Source organism: Adiantum capillus-veneris, chromosome 4 (assembly GCF_014529385.1).
Source record: "Adiantum capillus-veneris isolate H3 chromosome 4, ASM1452938v2, whole genome shotgun sequence".
In the NCBI taxonomy this organism is placed as follows: domain Eukaryota; kingdom Viridiplantae; phylum Streptophyta; class Polypodiopsida; order Polypodiales; family Pteridaceae; genus Adiantum; species Adiantum capillus-veneris.
Genome location: NC_140934.1, coordinates 159632943 through 159656180, shown reverse-complemented (window position 1 = coordinate 159656180; position 23238 = coordinate 159632943). Strand labels below are relative to the sequence as shown.

The 23238-nt window shown below is 45.3% G+C and overlaps 2 protein-coding genes and 3 pseudogenes across 2 annotated transcripts; 1 reads left to right on the top strand and 4 right to left on the bottom strand.

Annotated features, from left to right (window-relative positions):
- Positions 1–253: 253 nt before the first annotated feature.
- On the bottom strand, positions 254–3912 carry LOC147460238 (uncharacterized; annotated as a pseudogene).
- Positions 3913–4647: 735 nt separating this feature from the next.
- LOC147460236 (uncharacterized) lies at positions 4648–8598 on the bottom strand. Its single transcript, XM_086511318.1, has one exon. The coding sequence runs from the start codon at positions 6631–6633 to the stop codon at positions 5749–5751; it is 885 nt and encodes a 294-aa protein (XP_086367444.1). The 5' UTR covers positions 6634–8598; the 3' UTR covers positions 4648–5748.
- On the bottom strand, positions 7885–8549 carry LOC147460237 (uncharacterized; annotated as a pseudogene).
- Positions 8599–8639: 41 nt separating the features above from the next.
- Positions 8640–11266, bottom strand: LOC147460235 (uncharacterized). Its single transcript, XM_086511319.1, has one exon. The coding sequence runs from the start codon at positions 10829–10831 to the stop codon at positions 10082–10084; it is 750 nt and encodes a 249-aa protein (XP_086367445.1). The 5' UTR covers positions 10832–11266; the 3' UTR covers positions 8640–10081.
- Positions 11267–15683: 4417 nt separating this feature from the next.
- On the top strand, positions 15684–18016 carry LOC147460234 (uncharacterized; annotated as a pseudogene).
- The last annotated feature ends 5222 nt before the right edge of the window (positions 18017–23238 follow it).

Sequence of the window (23238 nt, the reverse complement as noted above, 5' to 3'; positions counted from 1 at the left end):
ACAGTTAGCTCTACAGGGGGACACTTCATGCTGGTATGCACAGATGACTTCATGGTTTCAGACACATGGCTTCACCATGGACAGGCTACCCCCTTTCCAGTATTCTCTTCAGGCACCCTCGTTGTCTCTTACACGGGTGGAGATCACTAGACTCTTTCTTCAGGATCTGATCTAGGTGGACACCAGGAGGACATGGATAGAGCCGCCTCAGGAGTTGAGCACAAAGATGGATTTCTATAGAGAGCATCTTCTCCACCTCAGAGGAGATGGGTTTGTGATTCGACCCAGCTGCATGGACACACATATGTCTCATGGTTTGCGTTGTGCCATTGGTCAGATACGCACATCCTCACATCAGCTTGAGATTGAGACTGGTAGATTCAGAGGGATACCAGCAAATAGCAGGATATGCCGATTATGCCAGAGAGAGCCAGAGACAGAGTTACACTACATATGTCATTGCACACTGTACTATGAGATACGGGGGCGTTTCCACTGCTTAATCAAAGAGGGTTTCGGTCCTCTATCTAGGGTCATGATTTATGAGGATCAGAGATGTCTTGGACTATATCTACTTGAGTTACACAGGTGAGACACTTTACTGGGGAGAGCTAGAGAGAGACAGTCCCAGAGATAGATTACAGATTTCTTTTCACTAGATATGGGACAGCCAGAGGAGCAGCCACCACTGCAGAGCTCGTCCCACACTCACTAGACCACTAATGGCACTCTCATCGATGAGCACTGGAGCTACGGAGATCCAGACGACCGCGACTGAGGAGAGGAGCTACACAGCATCGACGGAGACTACAACAGAAGATTCGAGCCATACTCTCTCGACATCTAGAGTGCAGATGAGGACCTTTCCTTCCATCTTTGTTTCACACACTGCTACATCCAGTTTACTGGGTACCTATTGTATCAGCTATTACACCCACACAGTTTTAGATTGTAGTAGTAGTATTTTGTTCCACTTCTAGTTCTTTTCTAGGTCTTTTGTACCTAGACATGGTATTAGATTCACTATTTTGCAACTGATTGGTCTCATAGGTCATTTTGGCCTTTTGAAGACGTTAATATAACATTTCTTTTCATTTTCATTTCTCTCTCTCTCTCTCTCTCTTTACAAGTAACCACTGGGCTTGTACCTTCATATTACTCAAAGCCAAAAGGCTGAAATTACAAAGTATTACACATTGCATAACGGGGGAAAAACCCTCCTGATACAACAATCGGCTCAAACTGAGGGGAAAAGTGCCCCGCCTCATAAAAAATAAACAAACTACAGAATGACGACCAAAGCCCCAGTGGACCCATTGTGTGAAGCTGCTACAGGCGGCATAGATCCACCAAACACCATTACCAAAGGGGTATACAACGATGTCGCAATGGAGCACTTGAAACTCTTCCCACGGCCCATCGCTTTGGGCTTTGATAGCACATTGGCCTTGCCAATCACATTGCAATCGGAAGTACAAATTGATGACTCTCTCTCTCTCTCTCTATCTATCACTCTCTCTCTCTCTCTCTCTCTTTATGCCGAAGCCAACTGGGCTTGGACCCTTTTCATTACTTCAAAAGACCAAATGGCCAAATAATACATGAGATGATGGGGCCGAAAAACCCCTTTCCAAGATATACAAGGGGAAAAGCCTCCTACGCACAAGAGCAAATAAAGATGATACAAAAGGAACTGTAAAAGGCATAGAACGGACAACAATCCACCCCTAGGGTAAAAGCATCCTATATCCCATACGAGCATCCACTGAGACCTCCTGTAAGACACCTCTATGAAAACACTGTGCTGCAATCTCAGACTGTCCAAATCACTGAAAAACCATAACACTGGGACCTGAACATCTCCACCATCCACTCACACAACTCCACACATCCCACCTGTAAAACTGTAGCTGCCCTAGTGATGTCCCATATCCTGATCAAAGTGGGAGGCTGTCTGTCCGCCTCCATATAGAAAACCATAGGCAAGGACCAAAAAGACTGTCTGTCCGACCACACAAGCCTGCCTATAGCATCATCAAACTGAGATGAAAGAAGGTGATGAACCTGAGGACCAAAGAATCTCTCAGCCTCAAAAATAATATGATCATACAAAGCGTCTGCTACTACTGACTGCTTATCCCAAGCCTGATCGTGCAAAGTCTGAAACATGAAGCTCACCAATGGCTGGGAACGAGTACCCCAAAAAACAGGATCGACGGAAGAGCCCTCTGCCAAAAGACCATGTCAACCTGAAGCGGACCTGGCCTCATAGGAGAATTTGGATATCTCCACGGACCTAATGTGAAGAAGAAATCCGGGAGACACATAAAAAGGGGAACCTGAGAGGGAGAGGAAAAGCGGACCACTGAAGAAGAATCATCCACTCCCTGGCCAGTATCTGCTGTAAGAGGGACAACTAAAGGAGCATCAGAAACCTGGGAAGACTCCTGTCCCAAATCCACTGATGGCGACTCAACTGCCACCTCCTCAACAATTGGAGCTAAGCTAGCCCCAACATGCTGCACCTCCACCTCAGGCGGTCTGTCTGTAGCCTGAATATCTTCTGCATGTTTTTGTCTTCTTCTGTAAACCTTCCGAGGCTCTACTAAAAGCCTACCTGAAGATCTATGAGCTTGGGATCTCAGCTGTCCCTGAGAAGCCTGACTGCCTGCATGCTCTGTTTGTCGCTGACTCTCTGAACCCTGTCTCTCGCGCTGAGCTTGCTGTGGGGAAATCTTTCACAAGATGCCCCATTAAGTGACAGTTCAGACATTGGTTCGGCCTTCGTGTCACCACTAAACTCTGTGTGTGCACTATGTCTGCCCATTCACAGCGGATAGTCTCAGGAAAGTCCATCGAGTGCTGGGCAGCAACCATCAGAGAGAGGATAGACAACCTGAGCTGTATAGAACCCTGAAAAGGTGTGCCAAACAAAGCACCAAACTGAGTAAGAACCTGAGGCACCCTAAACTCTGGAGGCAACCCAGGGAAAGAGAGTTTTACTGGAAACCTGGGAACCTGGCATCTATCCTCAAAGGAAGAGAGGTCAAAATCTGCATACCACTGAACAAGGAAAACCAAGTGCTCTGAGCACGGGAGAGGAGACTGCTGAAGGAGTTCAGAAACACACTCCTCCGATGAGAGTAATAGCATAAATGTGCTTCTGCTGAGAAGGAGAATGTCCTCAATGCGTCCACCACTCCGGAGCCGGATAGAGGCAACGATCCAATCTCTGAAGGATCCTCTGATATGCCGGTAGCCCACAAAACGGCCGATCAAAGCTCTAGAAGCGAAAAAGAAATGTTTTCATGAATGACCTGTTTTGCCTCCGAAGTGAAGGCTAGATAGCTTGATGCATTCTCATGATTGTACTACCTTGAGCATACAGACATGCATATACCCCTAGAGATAGAGCTCCATCCCTCCTCAGATACTCCACTACCTACTTTCAGCTCAGTTTTGTATCAATTTTGTTTCATTTGTCTTTCCAATAGACGGATGACATACACACAATGTACATTTGATTTGTCTCATAGGCCGATTTCGGCCTGACATAGACGTTAAAAATCTTTCTTTCTTTCTTTCTCTCTCTCTCTCTCTCTCTCTTTTATTTACAAGAAACCACCGGGCTTGGACCCATTCATATTACTAAAAAAGCCAAAATGGCAATTACAAAATATCACGGCTGAAATACGGGGGAAAAAACCCCTCAGGATACAACAGTAGGCTCAGAAGGACAGGAAAAGTGCCCCGCCCCATGAAACATAAAAAAATGCAGAGTGACGACCAAAGCCCCAGTGGGCACTTGTCGGAAGCTACTACAGGCGGCACTGATCTTCCGAACACCATTCCCACAGGGGTATCCAACGACGTCGCAATGGAGCACTTGAAATTCTTCACACTGCCCACCATTTCGGGCTTTGCTAGAACACATTGGCCTAGCCAATCACACCGCAGCAAGAAGCACAGCTTGATGGAGGAGCAGCCAAGAAGACCATCCGAAGACGAAGAAACTTTTGGGAGAGCAGGTACAGCTTGCAAGAGCAAAAGCCTGGAGTAGGACAAGAGTAGCGACCACCATCAGAAGACGAAGGCCTCCTCTCAAAAGCAGTAGCCTAGAGCAGGACAAGAAGGCCTCCTATCTGCAAGGAGAGGAGGAAGATAAAAGATGAAGCTTCACTACAGATCCATATAGAGAGGTTCACCCCCCCTCTCCCAATGCCAGCACATAAGAACTTCAGGGAGGGGGACACACACACACACCCAAATATACCCATGCACCCACCCAGAAGCCCTATGCTCAAGAACCCCTGAGCCACAACACCAAGCAAGAAAACAAGAAAAAAACATGCACAGGCAAGAAACCCTAGCAGCCCCCCAAGAAAAAAGAAGAAAACAAGCATATAAAACATACAAAACCCACACACACACCACTGGCGCGCGTACACACAAAGGCACGCACAAAAAGGCAAGCTGCGCACACGAGTAGCCAGGCTGACAGGGGCGGGGGCACGCAGAGGGCCATGGCGAGCATAGTACACTGCAGGAGGGGGGTCGTGCGAGCAGACCCGGGACAGAGCTCAGGTCGCTCGACGTGCGGCTCTCTCTCTCTCTCTCTCTCTCTCTCTCTCTCTCTCTCTCTCTCTCTTGGAGTAACCATTGGGCTTGTACCCTTCATATTACTTGAAGCCAAAAGGCTGAAATACAAGAAATCCATGGGAGGTATCCCAAATGATAATCAATACAAATGGATGTCTGGGTTAAAAACCCTCAAGGATAAACATAAAGCTGTGTGGGAAAAGTACCCAGAAGGTAATACAAAAGATGATAAGGGAAAAGGGAACTAGGAGAACTAGCTATGAACCCTGCTGACTGAACAGATCTGCTAGGTCTCTCCCAGCGATGCAGCCCCAGGAGCACCCACAACCTCTCAGCGCTCAGAATCCGCTACACACCTGCCTGTACCACCAATCAAATCTCCCAAGGAACTCTGAAACCATGATGCTGGCCCTCTAGGATGTCCCTGAACCACTCTGTAATCAATCTAGATCTAATGCCAAAGAAGGTAGAAGTGGCCCTGGCATCCCATCTCTGAAAGGAAGAAGGAAGAACTGTAGAGTCCTCCAACACGAAGACCATAGGAATACACCAGAAGGAACCTGACTCTGACCAAAACAACTGACCAATGGAACTGTCGAACTAACGAGAAAGTAGGCTGTTGGCCAGAATGCCAATGTAGTTCTCTGCCAAGAGAGAAACCTGCTCAAAGAACCTGTCATAGACTTTCACTAAGTCCCACTCTCTATCATGCCTTGTCTCAAACATAACTCTAAACATGGGCGAAGAGACCGAGCCTTGTAAAATAGCACCCCCCTGGAAGAAAACTGTAAGAACATCAACTGAATCTGAAGGGGACCATCTCTCAATCTACCGGATAGGGCTCCTCCAAGGGCCTAGAGAGAAGAAGTGAGTGGGTAACCACTGAGACAAAGGCACATCGGACTTGGAAGAAAAATGAGAGGGAGGAGAAAAAACTCTGACAAACCCAGGGGGTATAATCATAGGTGCTTCTCCAACCTGCACTGGTCCTGTAGCAAATGAAAGCTGTACCACTGAAGGGATCACTGAAGAAGGTGCCTCTGCTGAATCTCTAGGGGCCTCTCTGACCACTGATCTCCTCCTCCTGTAGCCTCTCCGGAGGCTACTCCTCCGCTGCCAGGACTAGCTCTCTACTCTCATCCTGTACTGTCATCTCAGGAGGTCTCTACCTGGAGTCTGCTCCTCCACTCTTGCTCTGTCTCTGCGGCGGTAAACCTTCCTTACCACTGTTGGTGGCTTCTCTGCCATCTTTTGACGATGGGGCTTGGCCGAAGTGCGATCCATACCCCCTGAATGCTGTCGCTGACTGTGACCCGACACTGCTGTAGCATAAGACATGGTCTCCCTATGCCGAGTACGAGGTGGCTGAGTCTGATTGCCCCTAGGTTGGACTTCCCAATTCTGAGCTTTAGGACAATCTTTCACAAGATGTCCTAATGTGTGGCATCTCAGACATTGGTTAGGCCTACCAGTGACAACCAAACGCTGAGTGATGATCGAGTCCTCCCACTCAAAACTGAAAGTCTCTGGGAACTCCGTAGTGGGAGAGACAGCCACCATCAAAGAAGGATCAGAGGCAGAAAGCTGGATAGAACTCTGAAAAGGAGTGCTGTAAACTGAACCAAACTGGGAAAGAACCTCTGGCACCGTGAACTCTGGTGCTAGGTCAGGAAAGGAGAGCTTGACCAGAAACCTAGGCACCTTGCATCTGTCCTCAAAAGAAGTCATGTCAAATCCTTTGTACCACTCAACCAAAAGGATAAGCTTATCCCCGCAGGAGAGAGGAGAACGACCAATGAGAGGGGCAAATTCATCCTCTGATGAAAGTAAAACCATGAAAGTGCCTTTCCCAAGGAGAAGGATGTCTTCAATGCGACCTTCCCGAAACACAAGGGAGGCCTGAATCCAATCCTTAAAAGTGCCTATGATGCGTCTGTAGCCAACAAGCCGGCCAATGATAGCTTTGACGGAGTATTTACTTATCTTGTCGAAGATTGCCTGTTTTGACGTGGTTGATAACAAGAGTGGAGCCATTGCAACTTTGCTGAACCCTGCTGTAACCTGGTTTTTTTTAAATTTTATTTTAGGGTTAGGGTTGAACTTAACAGGCGGTGGAGAGTCGACGGAGGACTGTGAAGAAAGGCGGGGCAAGGGATGATGGGAATTAAAAACCCCTTTCCAAGATATACAATGGGAAAAGCCTCCTGCGCACAGGAGCAAATAAAGATGATACAAAAGGAGTAGTAAAAGGCATAGAACGGACAACAGTCCACCCCTAGGGTAAAAGCATCCTATATCCAATACGAGCTTCCACTGAGACCAACTGTAAGACACCTCTGTGAAAACACTGTGCTACAATCTCAGACTGTCCAAATCACTGAAAAACCATGACACTGGTACCTGAACGTCTCCACCATCCACTCACACAGCTCCACACATCCCACCTGTAAAACTGTAGCTGCCCTAGTGATGTCCCATATTTTGATCAAAGTGGGAGGTTGTCTGTCCGCCTCCATATAGAAAACCATAGGCAAGGACCAAAAAGACTGTCTGTCCGACCACACAAGCCTGCCTATAGCATCATCAAACTGAAAGGAAAGACGTTGATGAACCTAAGGACCAAAGAATCTCTCAGCCTCAAAAATAATATGATCATACAAAGCGTCTGCTACTGACTGCTTATCCCAAGCCTGATCGTGAAAAGTCTGAAACATGAAGCACACCAAAGGCTGGAAACAAGTACCCCAATAAACAGGATCTCTGGAAGAGCCCTTTGCCAAAAGAACCATGTCAACCTGAAGCGGGCCTGGCCTCATAGGAGAATCTGGATATCTGCACGGACCTAATGCGAAGAAGAAATCTGGGAGACACATAGAAAGGGGAACCTAAGAAGGAGAGGAAAAGCGGACCATTGAAGAAGAATCATCCAATGCCTGGCCAGTATCTGCTGTAAAGAGGGACAACTGAACGAGCATCAGAAACCTGGGGAGACTCCTGTCCCAAATCCACTGATGGCGACTCAACTGCCACCTCCTCAACAATTGGAGCTAAACTAGCCCCAACATGTTGCACCTTCACCTCAGGCGGTCTGTCTGTAGCCTGAATATCTTTTGCAAGTTTCTGTCTTCTTCTGTAAACCTTCTGAGGCTCTACTGAAAGCCTACCTGAAGATCTCTGAGCCTGGGATCTCTGTTGTCCCTGAGAAGACTGACTGCCTGCATGCTGTGTCTGTCACTGACTCTCTGAACCCTGTCTCTCGCGCTGAGTCTACTGTGGCTGCTGCTTCTACCAGGCTCTAGGTTGGCTTCTCCAAGTCTGAGCTGTGGGGCAATCTTTCACAAGATGCCCCATCAAGTGACAGTTCAGACATTGGTTTGGCCTTCCTGTCACCACTAAACTCTGTGTGCGCACTGTGTCTGCCCACTCATAGCGGATAGTCTTAGGAAAGTCCATCGAGTGCTAGGCAGCAACCATCAAAGAGGGGATAGAAGACCTGAGCTGTTTAGAACCTTGAAAAGGTGTGCCAAACAAAGCACCAAACTGAGTAAGAACCTGAGGCACCCTAAACTCTAGAGGAAACCTAGGGAAAGAGAGTTTTACTGGAAACCTGGGAACCTGGAATCTATCCTCAAAGGAAGAGAGGTCAAAATCTACATACCACTGAACAAGGAATACCAAGTGCTCTAAGCACGGGAGAGGAGACTGCTGAAGCAAGTCAGAAGCACACTCCTCCGATGAGAGTAATAGCATAAATGTTCTTCTGCCGAGAAGGAGAATGTCCTCAATGCGTCCACCATTTTGGAGCCGGATAGAAGCAACGATCCAATCTTTGAAGGATCCTCTGATACGCCGGTAGCCTACAAAACGGCCAAACAGTGCTCTGGAAGCAAATCGAGAGATATTCCGTGAATGACCTGTTTTGCCTCCGAAGTGAAAGAGAGGGGAGCCATAATGCTGCTGCCTACACACTGTTGTACCTGTAACTGCTGCCCTGTTTCTCTCTCTCTCTCTCTCTCTCTCTCTCTCTCTCTCTCATCCTAAAGGCAACTGCGCTTGGAACCCTTTATATTACTAAAAGCCAAAAGGCTATTACAAAGATGATACATCAAATGTCATGAAAATAGTGCATAACAGGGGAAAAAACCCCTCAAGACACAACAAGAAGCACAGGAGGAGGGGAAAAGTGCCCCGTCCCATCATAGGAGCCAAAAAAAGTTTGCAGTGAGATGACCAAAACCCCGAAGGGCCCTTTAGTGTGAAGCCAGCTGCAAACTGCACAAATCTGGTTACCACCATTCCCACAGGGGCACCTAGCGGTGCAGTCCAAGACTTCTCCATGGCCCACCGTACGGGCTTTGCTAGAACACGATAGTCCAGCCAATCACACCACACTTGAAGAATTCGATGATGGGAGCAGCAAAGAGGAAGGGGCGGGGAAAGAAAAACATCCGCAAGAAAAACACCGCCACCAACCAACGAAGGTCACAACAACTTCAGTCCACCCCAGGGAAGAACATCCGGGTTGTAGAGGAAGAAGACACCACATCTGACAGAAAGCTCCAAAAGTAGCACCCAATCTAGAAACCCCAGAGAACCAAATCTAACCACCACCACCCGAATCAAGCACCACCAAACAAGCGGACAAACAAACATACAAACACAAGCAGTCACAAGCAGCAAAACCCTAACCCGCATCCCAAAGCAACCTAACCCTAAATCAAGCACAAACCCACCCACAGGCAAACTCACACACATGCGCGTGCACACACACACACACACACACACACACACACACACACACATGTGCGCGAACAACACACACACAGCCAAGGCAACGCACACGCAAGTCAGACAACAGAGGGCGGGAGAGGGGGGCATGCAGATTTCTCTCTCTCTCTCTCTCTCTCTCTCTCTCTCTCTCTCTCTCTTTGGGAGTAACCACTGGGCTTGTACCCTTGATGTTACTTGAATCCAAAAGGGTGAAAATACAAGAAATCCATGGGAGATATCCCAAATGATAATCAATACAATTGGATGTCTGGGTTAAAAACCCTCAAGGATAAACATAAAGCTGTGAGGGAAAAGTACCCAGAAGGTAATACAAAAAGATGATAAGGGAAAAGGAACTAGGAGAACTAGCTGTCAACCTTGCTGACTGCACAGATTTGCTAGGTCTCTCCTAGCGATGCAGCCCCAGAAGCACCCACAACCCCTCAGCGCTCAGAATCCTCTACACACCTGCCTGTACCACCAATCAAATCTCCCAAGGAACTCTGAAACCATGATGCTGGCCCTCCAGGATGTCCTTGAACCAATCTGTAATCAATCTGGATCTAATGCCGAGGAAGGTAGAAGTGGCCCTGGCATCCCATCTCTGAAAGGAAGGAGGAAGAACTGTAGAGTCCTCCACCACGGAGACCATAAGAATACACCAGAAGGAACCTGACTCTGACCAATACAACTGACCAATGGAACTGTCGAACTAATGAGAAAGTAGGCTGTTGGCCAGAATGCCAATGTAGTTCTCTGCCAGGAGAGAAACCTGTTCAAAGAACCTGTCATAGACTGTCACTAAGTCCCACTCTCTGTCATGCCTTGTCTCAAACATAACTCTGAACATGGGAGAAGAGGCCGAGCCCTGTAAAATAGCACCCCCTCTGGAAGAAAACTGTAAGAACATCAACTGAATCTGAAGGGGACCATCTCTCAATTTGCCGATAGGGCTCCTCCAAGGGCCTAGAGAGAAGAAGTGACTAGGTAACCACTGAGACAAAGGCACATCGGACTCGGAAGAGAAATGAGAGGGAGGAGAAACAACTCTGATAAACCCAGGGGGTATAATCATAGGTGTTTCTCCAACCTCCACTGGTCCTGTAGCAAATGAAAGTTGTACCACTGAAGGGATCATTGAAGAAGGTGCCTCTGCTGAATCTTCAGGGGCCTCTCTGACCACTGTGTCAGCATGGGGGACCTCCTCCTCCTGTAGTCTCTCCGGAGACTGCTCCTCCGCTGCCAGAACTGGCTCTCTGCTCTCATCCTGTGCTGTCATCTCAGGAGGTCTACATGGAGACTGCTCCTCCACTCCTGCTCTGTCTCTGCGGCGATAGACCTTCCTTACTACTACCGGAGGCTTCTCTGTCATCTTCTGACGCTGGGGCTTGACCGAACTCTTAGCCAACCCCCCTGCATGATGTCGCTGACTATGACCCGACACTGCTGTAGCATAGGACATAGTCTCCCTATGCTGGGTACGGGGTGGCTATGTCTGGTTGCCCCTAGGTTGACCTCCCCAATTCCGAGCCTTAGGACAATCTTTCACAAGATGTCCTAATGTGTGAAATCTTAGAAATTGGTTAGGCCTACCTGTGACAACGAGACGCTGAGAGATGATCGAGTCCTCCCACTCAAAACTGAAAGTCTCTGGGAACTCCGTAGCGGGAGAAACAGCCACCATCAAAGAGGCAGAAAGCTAGATAGAACTCTGGAAAGGAGTGCCGTACATTGAACCAAACTGTGAAAGTACCTCTCGCACCCATCCTGGCTTCTTATCATTTGGGATTTTTTGGGGTTCAACAGGCTACTCTAGAATAAAGGGCTAGGTCAGGGAAAGAGAGCTTGATCGGAAACCTAGGCACCCTGCATCTGTCCTCAAAAGAAGTCATGTCAAAACCTTTGTACCACTCGACCAAAAAGATAAGCTTATCCCCGCAGGAGAGAGGAGAACGAGCAATGAGAGGGGCAACTACATCCTATGATGAAAGTAAAACCATGAAAGTGCCCTTCCCAAGGAGAAGGATGTCTTCAATGCGACCTTCTTGAAACACGAGGGAGGCCTGAATCCAATCCTTGAATGTGCCTATGAGGCGTCTATAGCCGACAAGCCGGCCGATGAGAGCTCTGACGGAGTATTTGTTTATCTTGTCAAAAATTGCCTATTTTGACGTGGTGGATAACAAGAGCGGAGCCATCACATATGTCTTGAAGAATCTACTGCACCTGCTGTGCTCTCTCTCTCTCTCTCTCTCTCTCTCTCTCTCTCTCTCTCTCTCTCTCTCTCTCTCTCTTGGAAAAGCACATGTCTATAAAATATGTGTACAGAGATCCCTTGAGGTGCTAAGAGAATATAGCCTGCCTCAAGGGTGTACTTGCTGAAATGAGAGCTCTAGAAGCTAAAGAATCTCAAGGTGGCTGGTGAGAGGAGTGCAATATAAACCACTGCGGAGGGCTACTCTCTCTCTCTCTCTCTCTCTCTCTCTCTCTCTCTCTCTCTCTCTCTCTCTCTCTCTCTCCCCACTGCCCCGTCTACTACGAGATACGAGGCCGGTTCCACTGCTTGTTTAGAGAGGGCTTTGGACCACTCTCCAGAGTCATGTGGTACGAGGATCAGAGATGCCTGGGTCTGGTTTTGCTCGAGTTGCACAGACACAGAGAGAGCCTGATGAGAGGAGAGGCTAGCCAGTCTCAGAGACAGATCACAGAGTTCTTTAGAGCAGACACTGGACACGCAGAGGAGCTACTACCACAGCAAAGCTCGTCGCCTCACACCAGAGGCACACTGATCGACAGGGTGACCGAGCTGAGGAGATCCAAACGCCCACGACAGCGGAGGACTACACAGCATCGACAGGGGCTGCATCAGAGGATTCAGATCACTTTGGCCCGGCATGCATGACGCCCGGTCAGACTATTGACCATGGAGGAGATTGATGAGATCCGCCAGCGAGACCGATGATGGATCTTTTGTAATTTAGCTATCCCAACTAGCTGCCTAGTTCACATCTACCAGTTTAGGATTCCATAGTAGTCATTTTGTCATTTTTGTCATATTGTTATTATTCTCATTTCATATTGTTACTCTGACATTGTATCAGATCCACCACATTGTAACATTCTGGTCTCATAGGTCACTTTGGCCTTTTGAGACGTTAATATAACATTTCATTTCATTTCATTTCTCTCTCTCTCTCTCTCTCTCTCTCTCTCTCTCTCTCTCTCTCTCTCTCTCTCTCTCTCTCTCTCTCTCTCTCTCTCTCTCTCTCTCTCTCTCTCTCTCTCTCTCGCATTGCCTTCCGACGCTTGGTGCGACTGAAGAAGAGGGCGTTCCTTGCTCAGCTAGAGCGGGATTTATACTAGGTATTTTTGAGCCAGGACTCAGGTGAGGCATGGTGACTCTTCCATGAGCACCTCCAGCCATCACTTCTACAGAGGTTTGGGGTCAATATGCAGCATCCCTATACACAGTTCCTGGGCAGCCACCTCTTCCAAATCCCCTAGAACCATGCCCACACACATGTGATTTCTTTATCGCCGAGATGGTAACGAAGGCCATTGATAGGATGAGGACCAAGAGAGCATATGATCATGATGGATTAGTGGCAGAGAATTTTATACATGCCAGAGATATGCTTGGAGAGCTTCTAGCAGTGATGTTCAACCATGCCATGTGTGAGGGTCTACCTCATACTTGGAGTTTGTCTACTATTCTACCTATCTTCAAGGCAGGGGACCCTATGGAGCCTGGAAACTATCGCACTATTATGATTGGACACACATTGGCATGGTTGTACGCATCCATTCTTGAGCAACAATTGAGTAGATGGGCAGAGAGAGAGGGCATACGAGCAGAGGGATAGGCAAGTTTCAGGAGGGGTTTCTCTACTCTTGACCCCATTTTGACACTCAAAGCCATTATTGAGGAGGGTAGATCACATGGGAGGCGGATCTATTGTAGCTTTGTGGATTCCCGCAAAGCATTTGACACACTGCCCAGAGCCAGATTGATGCGCAGATTGCACGATATAGGGGTGCCCAGAGAGTTGATTTGGGGATCATGGCTCTATATAGATCAGTAGTGGGACATGTACGCACCCAGAGGGGAATCTATTTTGATTCACTCCACTATTGGGGTGAAGCAAGGCTACCCGCTATCTCCTACTTTATTTGGTATGTATGTGGATGAGGATTCTGACTACATTGAGAGGGAGGGTGACAGAGGAGCACAATTGGGTGGGACATGGATCTCATTATTGTTATATGCTGATGATATTGTGTTGATTTTTGACTCTCCAGACGGGATGCAATGTCACTTGGATGCCTTACATGCGTTTGCCCATGATAATGGATTGTCTATCAACCTTGGCAAAACCAAGGTTATGGTGTTTTACACCACACCACAGTGGGGTAGGAGGTCAGCACCTACATTTACCTATGGTCATGAGACAATGGAGTATACCAATGCATACACATACCTTGGGGTAGCCTTCAGTGGGCCAATATTTTCATTGCGGAGACCAGCAGAGAAGAGACTGACTAGAGCTTATACAGCCTTGGGAGGATTGGAGAGGATGTGTTCGCAGGTTCAATTTCAGGAACCTTGAACAAAGATCTGGCTTTTTGACACTTTGGTGGCTTCAGCTATGCTTTACGGAGTTCAAAATGGGGACCTTCAGTGGACCACCGTGGCAGATCTGGTAGCACTGATGGGTGGAGATGTATGGAGAGGCCTTTGGTTTCTATGATTTCGCGGATGATTAGAGCCAAGGCTTTAGTAACACATGAGATTATTCGAGCAGAGCTAGCTGCCCCTCCCCTGGTGGTCGAGGCACTTACTAGATCAATCTCCTTTATGCACAGTTTATGGGACCTCCCCAGAAGCGTGAATTCACAAGTAGATTACTAGTCTAAGGGTTCTTGAGAAGTAGCATTGTCATTGGCAATGCTTTGGTGGACATGTATGCCAAATGTGGTGCTCTAGTGGATGCACATCAAATGTTTCAAGGGCTCCCTTCCCAAGATGTTTTCACTTGGTGGACCGTAATCAAAGGATATGTTCAAGACAACCAACGTTCTCTAGTTTGGTTTGTAGCGAACGGCTATAGCTACCGATTCTTCCAACAAGCCGGGTCTGCTAGCCGTGAAGGATCCCACCCATCAATAGCTTTCGCATTGAGAGAAAGGATGGTGAGTGGAGAACTAGCAAAGAGCATCATGATAACAAGGATAGATATCATAGATATGTTGACAGTAATGATGATGATGAACGCAGAGACCGTAGCAGGAGAAGCAGGTACATGATCGAACACGACAGTTGACACGAGGTTGATGAAGATTGCAATATACATGATCGACGTTTCTAAAAACTTGAAGGTAATGAATCTCCTTTCGTACATTATAAATCCCAAAATAAAAGTGACCCTCATGTATCGGAGAAGAAACAAACGCGACCCTTCAACACTGGAGGAGAAGCATATCGTAACCCTCCAACACTGGAGGAGAAAACAAGTATATAGGAGAAGGACATGTTCCCTACGGTTTATAATATTTGGGTGAGGACTGTGCCACCTCCCCACCATACTTACGCATGGTTTTTTCTCTTTTTTTGGGGGCACAAGCATCTAAGCAGATAATGCATTGATTATGCTCTTTTGAACCCATGCTTGTAAAATTTTTATTGCTATCAACTCTTACTAATTTTTACTTTCCCATTCTTGCGAGGTTCGGACTATCAATAACTTGCATATGCTCGCTTTGAGATTAAATTTTGACACAAAATACAGGTACATTACTACCCTTTCTATGGAGCATATTCATTGCTGATTATTTGCACGATGAATTAAAAAAAAGTAGCAATTGAAAAGCCACTATCGTTAAAAAATAGCAGCCCGCATCTATAAAATAGAGATGCGAACGAGATCAAATCTCACTGTCTGCACGCCTGAGAGAGAGAGAGAGAGAGAGAGAGAGAGAGAGAGAGAGAGAGAGAGAGAGAGAGGTAACTTGCGACTTACGGATTGATTCACAAGAGTAAAATAGAGATGCATTGATTCCTTCTTCACCAAGAATGGCGAATATCAAATTTAATGCTTTCAGCTAGAGAAAAAGGGACTATTTTCTTTCAACAAAGGAGTGCTTGGTGTGAAATTGTTTTATTATGATATATTATTATGATCAACAAGTCAAGCCCCTTTACTCCAAGAGAGAAGCTTAAGGTAAGGTTGTTCACCCTTCGATTATTACAACGAACCCAAAGTAATCATGGCACACTAGTTTTATTGGAGTTCACTGACTGCAAACATGCAGAGTAGATGGTTTTCGTGCGTCCCCAAATTCCAAATGATGATGAAGACGATCTTGGCCAGATTTTAGATGGCTTGGTTCAGAAGTTTGAAGAAGGAAAAGGAGAAGGCAAAGAAGAAGGACAAGATGGAGCAGCAGGAGATGTGGGCTTGGAGGAGGCCCTCTCAAAGTTATTCCCCAGAGACATTCGGGGACTGTTTTTCAACCCATCTGTTGAGGCTACCAGAGAGATGCCTGAGGCTGATGCAGTAAGTTATATGAATGAAATTATGGGTGGCATTTTTGAAAAGAGGAAGTGTAATGAGTTCCTTGACATGTCACGCACACACGAAAATGCTAAGGCAGGAACTCCTTGTGATGCTGCCTTTGAGGAGGGCAATCTGCAACATCATGCTTCACATCAAGAGGCTATCGCTGACGCATGTGTGGATCTCGACAGTTACAATCATGCTACACAAAATACTGGCTCGGAGATTGACATTAACATGTCAGCCGCCTCCCATTCTTTGCACACAAATGTATCGCAGCCTGCTGCCCCTTTTCAACCAGCCATTGAAGAACTACAATGGGCCACTTCTAGTGAAATCTACACTAGTGACAATGAAAGCAACGCTTTGAATGATTTTTTCTCAGAGCTGGATGCAGGAATTGATGAATTTTCCAGTGTAAATCTTGCTTACCAGCCTGAAAAGGTTTACTCATCTCATGAACAGGTTTTCACATCCCAGCCTTGGGAGAGTATGTTTTCTGGTTGCTATTCTGATTATGCAACAAATGAGTGGCAACAACAAATTGAAGGTTGCGATTTCAACACTTACTCAATGACCAATGAACTCATCTTAGTGAAAACACAGCTGGAAATGACGATGAAGACAATCGTAGCCAGAGTTCAGATGATGAAGATGACCATGGCCAGAGTTCAGATGGCTTGCTTCAAATTTTGAAGAAGAAAAAGGAGAAGGCAAAGACGAAGAAGAAGATGAAGCAGCAGGAGATGTGGGCTTGGAGGAGGCCCTCTGTAAGTTATTCCCCAGCGATAATGCGTCCAACATGTTCATTGTGAAATTTTTATGCAGGAGAGGGTTCCCAACCGGCAGGGTAGTTTTCGTACGATGTACGGAACGTCTCGTTCTGTACTGCGGGTCACGTACCGTCCCGTACGTTTCGTACGTTTTTATTATTATTATTATTATTATTATTATAAAAGCAAAATTCACAATTGTGAATGGATTACATTGAGCAGCCCAACTCTCTCTCTCTCATGCTCTAGCCTCTTCCTATTTAAGCAATGCCTCTCCATCTTGTTCTCCAACACTTCCAAGCTCTCAATGCTCATTGCTCTCAAGCTCTCAATGCTCATTGCTCTCAATGCTCCCATGTTCTAGCTCTCAAGTGACAAGCTCTAGAGACTAGAGTCTTGCCTCTCCATCTTCTCTCCATTGGGTCTCTCCCTCTCAAGCTCCCATTGAAGATCTCATAACGTCAAGTTTCTTTAAGTGTAAAGTTTAAACCCAAGGGCCTGAGCCTTAGACGTAAGAATTCTTTGTTTTTTTATTTTAAAAGTACGTAACGTCATCGTACATCTTAATATTTTTTTAGTTCGTTTAGTACCGCACATCATCGTACGTGTACAAAACGTATCGGACCGTACGAGACCACTATGCCAACCGGGAGCTATTTTTCAACCCATCTGTTGCTTTAATCACGGGTCTCATTGAGGCTACCAGAGAGATGCATGAGGCTGATGCAGTAAGTTATATGAATGAGATTCTGTCCGGCATGTTTGCAAAGAGGAAGTGTAAGGTCCCTCTTGACATGTTGCACACACATGTAAATGCTACGGCAGGAACTCCTCCTGATGCTGCCTTCAAGGAGGGCAATCTGCAACATCATGCTTCGCATCAAGATGCAATCTTTGACGCATTTGTGGATCTCGACAATTACGATCATGCTTTGCAAAACGCGGGCTCGGAGCTTGACATTAACATGGCAGCCGCCTCGCACTCTTTGCACACAAATGTTTCGCTGCCTGCCTCTTTTCAACCAGGCATTGAAGAGTTACAATGGAGCACTTTTGGTGAAATGTACACTAGCGACAACAAAAGCAACACTTTGAATGATTATCTCTCAGAGCTAGATGTAAGAACTGACGAATTTTCCAATTCAAATTTTGGTAACCAACCCCAAACCCCAAACCCTAAACCCTAGAGGTCAAATGAAAGACACAATTTTATAGCTGGCTATACTGAGGCAGCAAATGTACCTGGAATCATTGTCCAGTAAAACAGGTTACCCTTACAGGTTTAGTGTTTGCCCATTGGAAAAGGAGCGACTGCTTTGACATCATGAGGATCCCTCTTGGAGGTCGAAGAGATGAAATTTTCGTGATCATTAGCTAAATGCAAAGTGTCTTTCAGTCGAAAGGTGTTGTGGCTGTCCATGGGAATGATGATAGTAACATGGTTGCATCAACTCTCTTTCCATGCATGGGGGGACTTCCATTGTGACTGCTCATTTTAGTGATCCTGTCATGAACAATTCAAAGAATGTATTGAGTGGGAAAATGCTATGCTTTGCAAGGCTACTAACCAAAGAGATAGACGTGGGCGACCGGTTGATACCATGCAAACTTATCGTTTTTGAGAAAAGTCAGGGAAGATTGTAATTTTCAATTTGCCAAATTCATCTTTTATCTTCTGTTGCTTTTGAACCCAATCATTGCCTTTTGTGAATTTATGCATTATGCAATAGTGCTAGATTCACTTGGTTCTTTGATTTCTCGGAGCTTGGAATTCCTCTATTTCACATAATTCAAAGGGAAAACCTTAGTCAAGTTTTGCTCTAAATGCTGCAATGATTAGTTGTCGGCAGGCAAAACCTTACTGATGAAACTGAAAATGTGGAGGAAGCTTAGGGTCTATCAGGATGTCTTACAAGCGAGTTTGTGCATACATATATTTGTTTGAGCATTATATGCTGATCATCATCCAAGTTGGAGTTTGGGTGTCTTAAGGATTTCTTGCATGCATTATGGAGAGTATGGCCTATACATGGGTCGTCCACACTTAAATGCTGGGTAATTACCATTTTACTGGTTTCTTTTGAACTTATGGAGAAAGAGAATCATTGATTGGGAAACATCTGATGAAGTTTCTCCTTAGCAGTAGCAAAGTCCAAAGTTGTAAGCTTGGCCAATGGGGGAAGCATATAATCACAGAAAGTTGGACCTATGAGGAGATGAGGGATGTCTACTATGCTTATGTGATAGTCCCCTTTGTTTGGCTGGATTTCAAAGGGAGGATCATCATCGTTGAGTTACCGAATCAAAGGACAAATCATGGCTTTGTTGTCTTTGCGAAGACGAGGTTGATGCAAATGAATTGTCTATTTTTATCAATCAAATTTAACCATTTTAGGCATTTACTTTGAAAACAGCCATATTGTATGTGCGATCAAAAATTGGAAGAAGGAAAATGCCATACGAGCCCAATTAACAGTTATAGACCTAGGAACAGGGTCCTGCCTCTAGTCAGCCTACCAGGCGGGCATTTACAATGCAATATAGGTGGTACATCTAACTCTTATGTGGCCATGCACAACCATAAAACAACCCTCACTCCCTAATCTGCACATGGTAGACATCCGAGCCACCATCAGATTGGACCCCTTTGAGCTCTTGGATTTGGACCAATCCAAGAGAGCTGGAGTGAAGCATAAGTTCGTTATGAGGAAAGTAGTTTGGTGAAGATATTAGTAGGGTTATTAGACATGCAACAAATGACAAGCAGAATGGTACCATCCAGGGCTTTCTCTTGGACAAAATGATATTGCACCTAACCTATCATGAAATATCGAATTCCTCACAATAGCTATACAACTGTGGTTGTTAGAGTAAATTATGGTAGCCTATTTCCATAAACCATTATTGCCTCAACCAAATAGACTCGCAAGTAGCACTACAAGCAGCACAGTATCCTGCCTATGTGGAAGATAAGGCTACAATAGGTTACTTCTTGCTGCCCCAAGAAACTGCTCCTGATTGTCTTGTAGTTGATCATGCTAAAGGTCTGTAACAACTCTTGGATATACTGCTAGTGAGAGATGAATATACGACGCCTTATGTCTACCAAATTTCTAGTCCAAGGAAATTGTGCAGTTATCTCAACCTCCTTAGCCAAGGTCTCCATATCCATTGTCGAGTGGATGTGCTCTGCATGGCAACATGTGATAATTGGATCATCCACATACAGGATAACAAGCAACACCTTTCCACCTCCTCTGAAAAGATATAATTGGAAGGCTGCTCCAACTCCAAAGCTGATTTAACATCCACGGGCCATTTGTGATGAGGTGCTAAAGCTAAAATTGTTTCAATAGTGCCCATACCTCAGCTTTATTTGACACGGGGTGGGCTGGATGGGATCGATGATGGAGGATGGATCTAGGGGGTGCAGGAGGTCTCAACCGTCGCGCGGTAAAAACTAATCTCACGATGCCAAGATTAGTGCAGGGAAAACTAATCTTGGGTTGCGGCTCCTAATCTTGGGATGCTCCACCCCCTCACACCCACGACTTGAACTCTCGCCGGTGGGGAGAAAGCCCAATGCCCTAACCATTACTCCCATGGCATATCTTGTTTTGGATGCGGAGTCGTGTGCTTATGATTCCAAAAATGCTAATCTTAAAATGAAAACTAATCTCGGGCTATTAATAGATCTACGCACGAGATCCATCGATGGGGTCGCCATGACCATTGATCCCATCCAGCCCACCCCGTGCTAGATATAGATGACCCTCCCGTCTCGTGGCCATGCGTGGAATCAATGCAAAGGTCTCCTCATAGTCAGCACTGAGCACTGAGAAAAGTCTTTATCTACCAACTTAGCTTTGTGCTTATCCAGCGAACCCTTTGTAGACCTACCTCACGCCAATAACCTTCCGCTTCTCGAGCAATTCCAAACATCAAGCGAGATTTTCCAACAAGTGAACCCAAATTCCAGCAAACCAAACCAAACCAATTCCCAAAAATATGTAAATTCAAGAGGTGGTTGGCATAAGAGATGCCTTAAGCTAAGGTCTTATGTTCTCTCTCGGAGAGGGATATCAAAGACTCGAGCAAGTTTTTGGAGGGACCCAAAGATCAAGCAAATCTCAAGGGAGAAGTGGCCAATATAATTTTCCTTTATTTTAATATTGTAGTACCACTACAACCATAGCTTTTCTTGAAGAAAGGCAACACACTTTTAAACATTTTGAGTTCAAATGGATTGGTTCCCTCCACCTCCATTTGCTCAATATTGCTCGCCCTATACATTGCCTTAGCTCTCTCACGGGGGATGGGCAAGGGGGTTCATGGCAGATGAATTCGGGCTATGGCGCACACCGCAACCAGCCAGTTTCCTTTTACCATCTCATATGCACACACGTCCACCGCACACACGTCGGGTGGACGTGTGTAGAGTTAAGAGTTGGGTAGCGCCCAAGGTCAGCAGGGCTAAGCTGCCATGGAATCTCCTAAAACTAGCCCGCTTCCTACCTTCTCGTAGCCCTTCTTTTTAGCTATTTTCACGCAGGCTTGCCTTTTCTCCCGATGAGTGCGACCACCTTCGTCTCTCTCTCTCTCTCTCTGCTGCCCCTGCTACCCCGTGGCGCAACTCCGCTCTAAAGGTGTATAATAGAGCTTTCTACTATGGAAACCCTAGAAGGGTGAAAAGTCACAATGGCCTATATAAGAGGATGAGAATGAGTGTGTGTGACCACTACTCTGTGCCCCCCCTCTCTCTCTCTCTCTCTCTCTCTCTCTCTCTCTCTCTCTCTCTCTCTCTCTCTCTCTGGGGTGTGTTTGATTTAGTTCAATCGCTCTAGACCAAAGAGTGTTGAACGTTTCGACGAAAGGGCAGTCCCTTTGAGGACATTCTCTCTCTCTCTCTCTCTCTCTCTCTCTCTCTCTCTCTCTCTCTCTCTCTCTCTCTCTCTCTCTCTCTCTCTCTCTCATGGTGGCCTACATAAAGAAAGGACAATACGTAGTTAATGCCTCTCTTCCAAAAATTTCAAAGAAAAAAAAACAGTTTGCCATTATTAAGTTGCCACATGGCACTAATCTATAAGCTTTATACAACGGTCCAGAATTGCTCCCAAGAGTTCCATGCTTATATTAACGCTTTATATAGGTCAAAATCCATGGAGAGAGTTGAGAAAGAGCCTCTCTCCTCAATGATCTTAATTGCTCTCTCTCGAAAAAAAAATAGAACCAGGGTCTCGTATGCATATGTAAAAACTTAAAGAAAAACTTGGTCCTAAAGAACCAACCTGGAGAGGTTCTTCTTTCATCATCGTCGAGGGTTCCTTGACCCTTGTAGGGGGAATTTGACTTGGTCCGGCCATATTTTAGGTAAGTCCACTACGAGTCGCTTCAGGGCCATCTCAACTAAATTTAAAACTTTAGAAAAGACTAAGTGATGTGAGAATACTTTTGCTTATTTCACTGTCAAGAACCAATCTTAGAGGTTAGAATTTTTAATGAAATATAGCTTAAAATTTTAACCATATTGAGTTTAACTTGAGAGATACACTATCTCTCTTACTCAACAAGTTTTTTTTCCTTCTTCCCTTTCTAGATTTTTAAAGACTTAGGATTTTATTTCCCATATATTAATTCGATAGTATGTTAAGGAACATGGAGGTGACCTCTATCGTAGAGGGAAATTCCTATTTTAATTTAGAGATACACCATCTCTCTAGAAAAAGCAAAAAAATAGAGAATTTATATCTTCTCTCTAGCTTTACTATGCATTTAGGAATCAAACCCTGAATCTAATATGATCACAACATAAAATTACATATTATCAACCTTTGAACTAGAGGGATTCATCAAATGAATTTAGCTAATATCCTATCTCTCTAGAAATAGCTTAAAAACCTTCTCTCTAGCTTTTCCATGCATATAGGGAACAAATCCTAACTCGAATATGATAATAACATAATATTATGTATGATCTACCTATGCACTAGAGGGATTCATCAAATGAATTTAGCTAATATCCTATCTCTCTAAAAATATCTAAAAAATAGATTTTTTATACCTTCTCTCTAGCTTTTCCATGCATACACAAAACAAACTCTAAATAAAAGATGATAATAACATAATATTACATATAACATATCTCTGAACTAGAGGGATTCATCAATTGAATTTAGCTAATATCTTATCTCTCTAGAAATGGCTAAAAAATAGAGTTTTTATACCTTCTCTCTAGCTTTTCCATGCATACAGAGAACAAACCCTAAAACAAACATGATAATAACGTAAATTTACATATTATCTGCCTCTATACTAGAGGGATTCAACAAATGAATTGAGATCCTTCCCTATCTCTCTAGATACCAAGAATTGAGATCCTTCCCTATCTCTTCTTCGCTTCTTTAGGGTTTGTTCTCTGTTTGTTCTCATCCTCTTTGGAGCAGGGAAATATATCAATTTTCTCTTCTTCCGAGAGTGCTTTAGACTTTTTATCAACTGGTTTGTTTGTTTCTTAAGAGCTTCATCAAACTCTTTTTGCTAGC

What these genes read in the sequence shown, in the direction of transcription:
- LOC147460235 (XM_086511319.1), bottom strand. Translation starts at nt 10,831, where the DNA reads ATGTCCTATGCTACAGCAGTGTCGGGTCATAGTCAGCGACATCATGCA.
- LOC147460236 (XM_086511318.1), bottom strand. Translation starts at nt 6,633, where the DNA reads ATGGCTCCACTCTTGTTATCAACCACGTCAAAACAGGCAATCTTCGAC.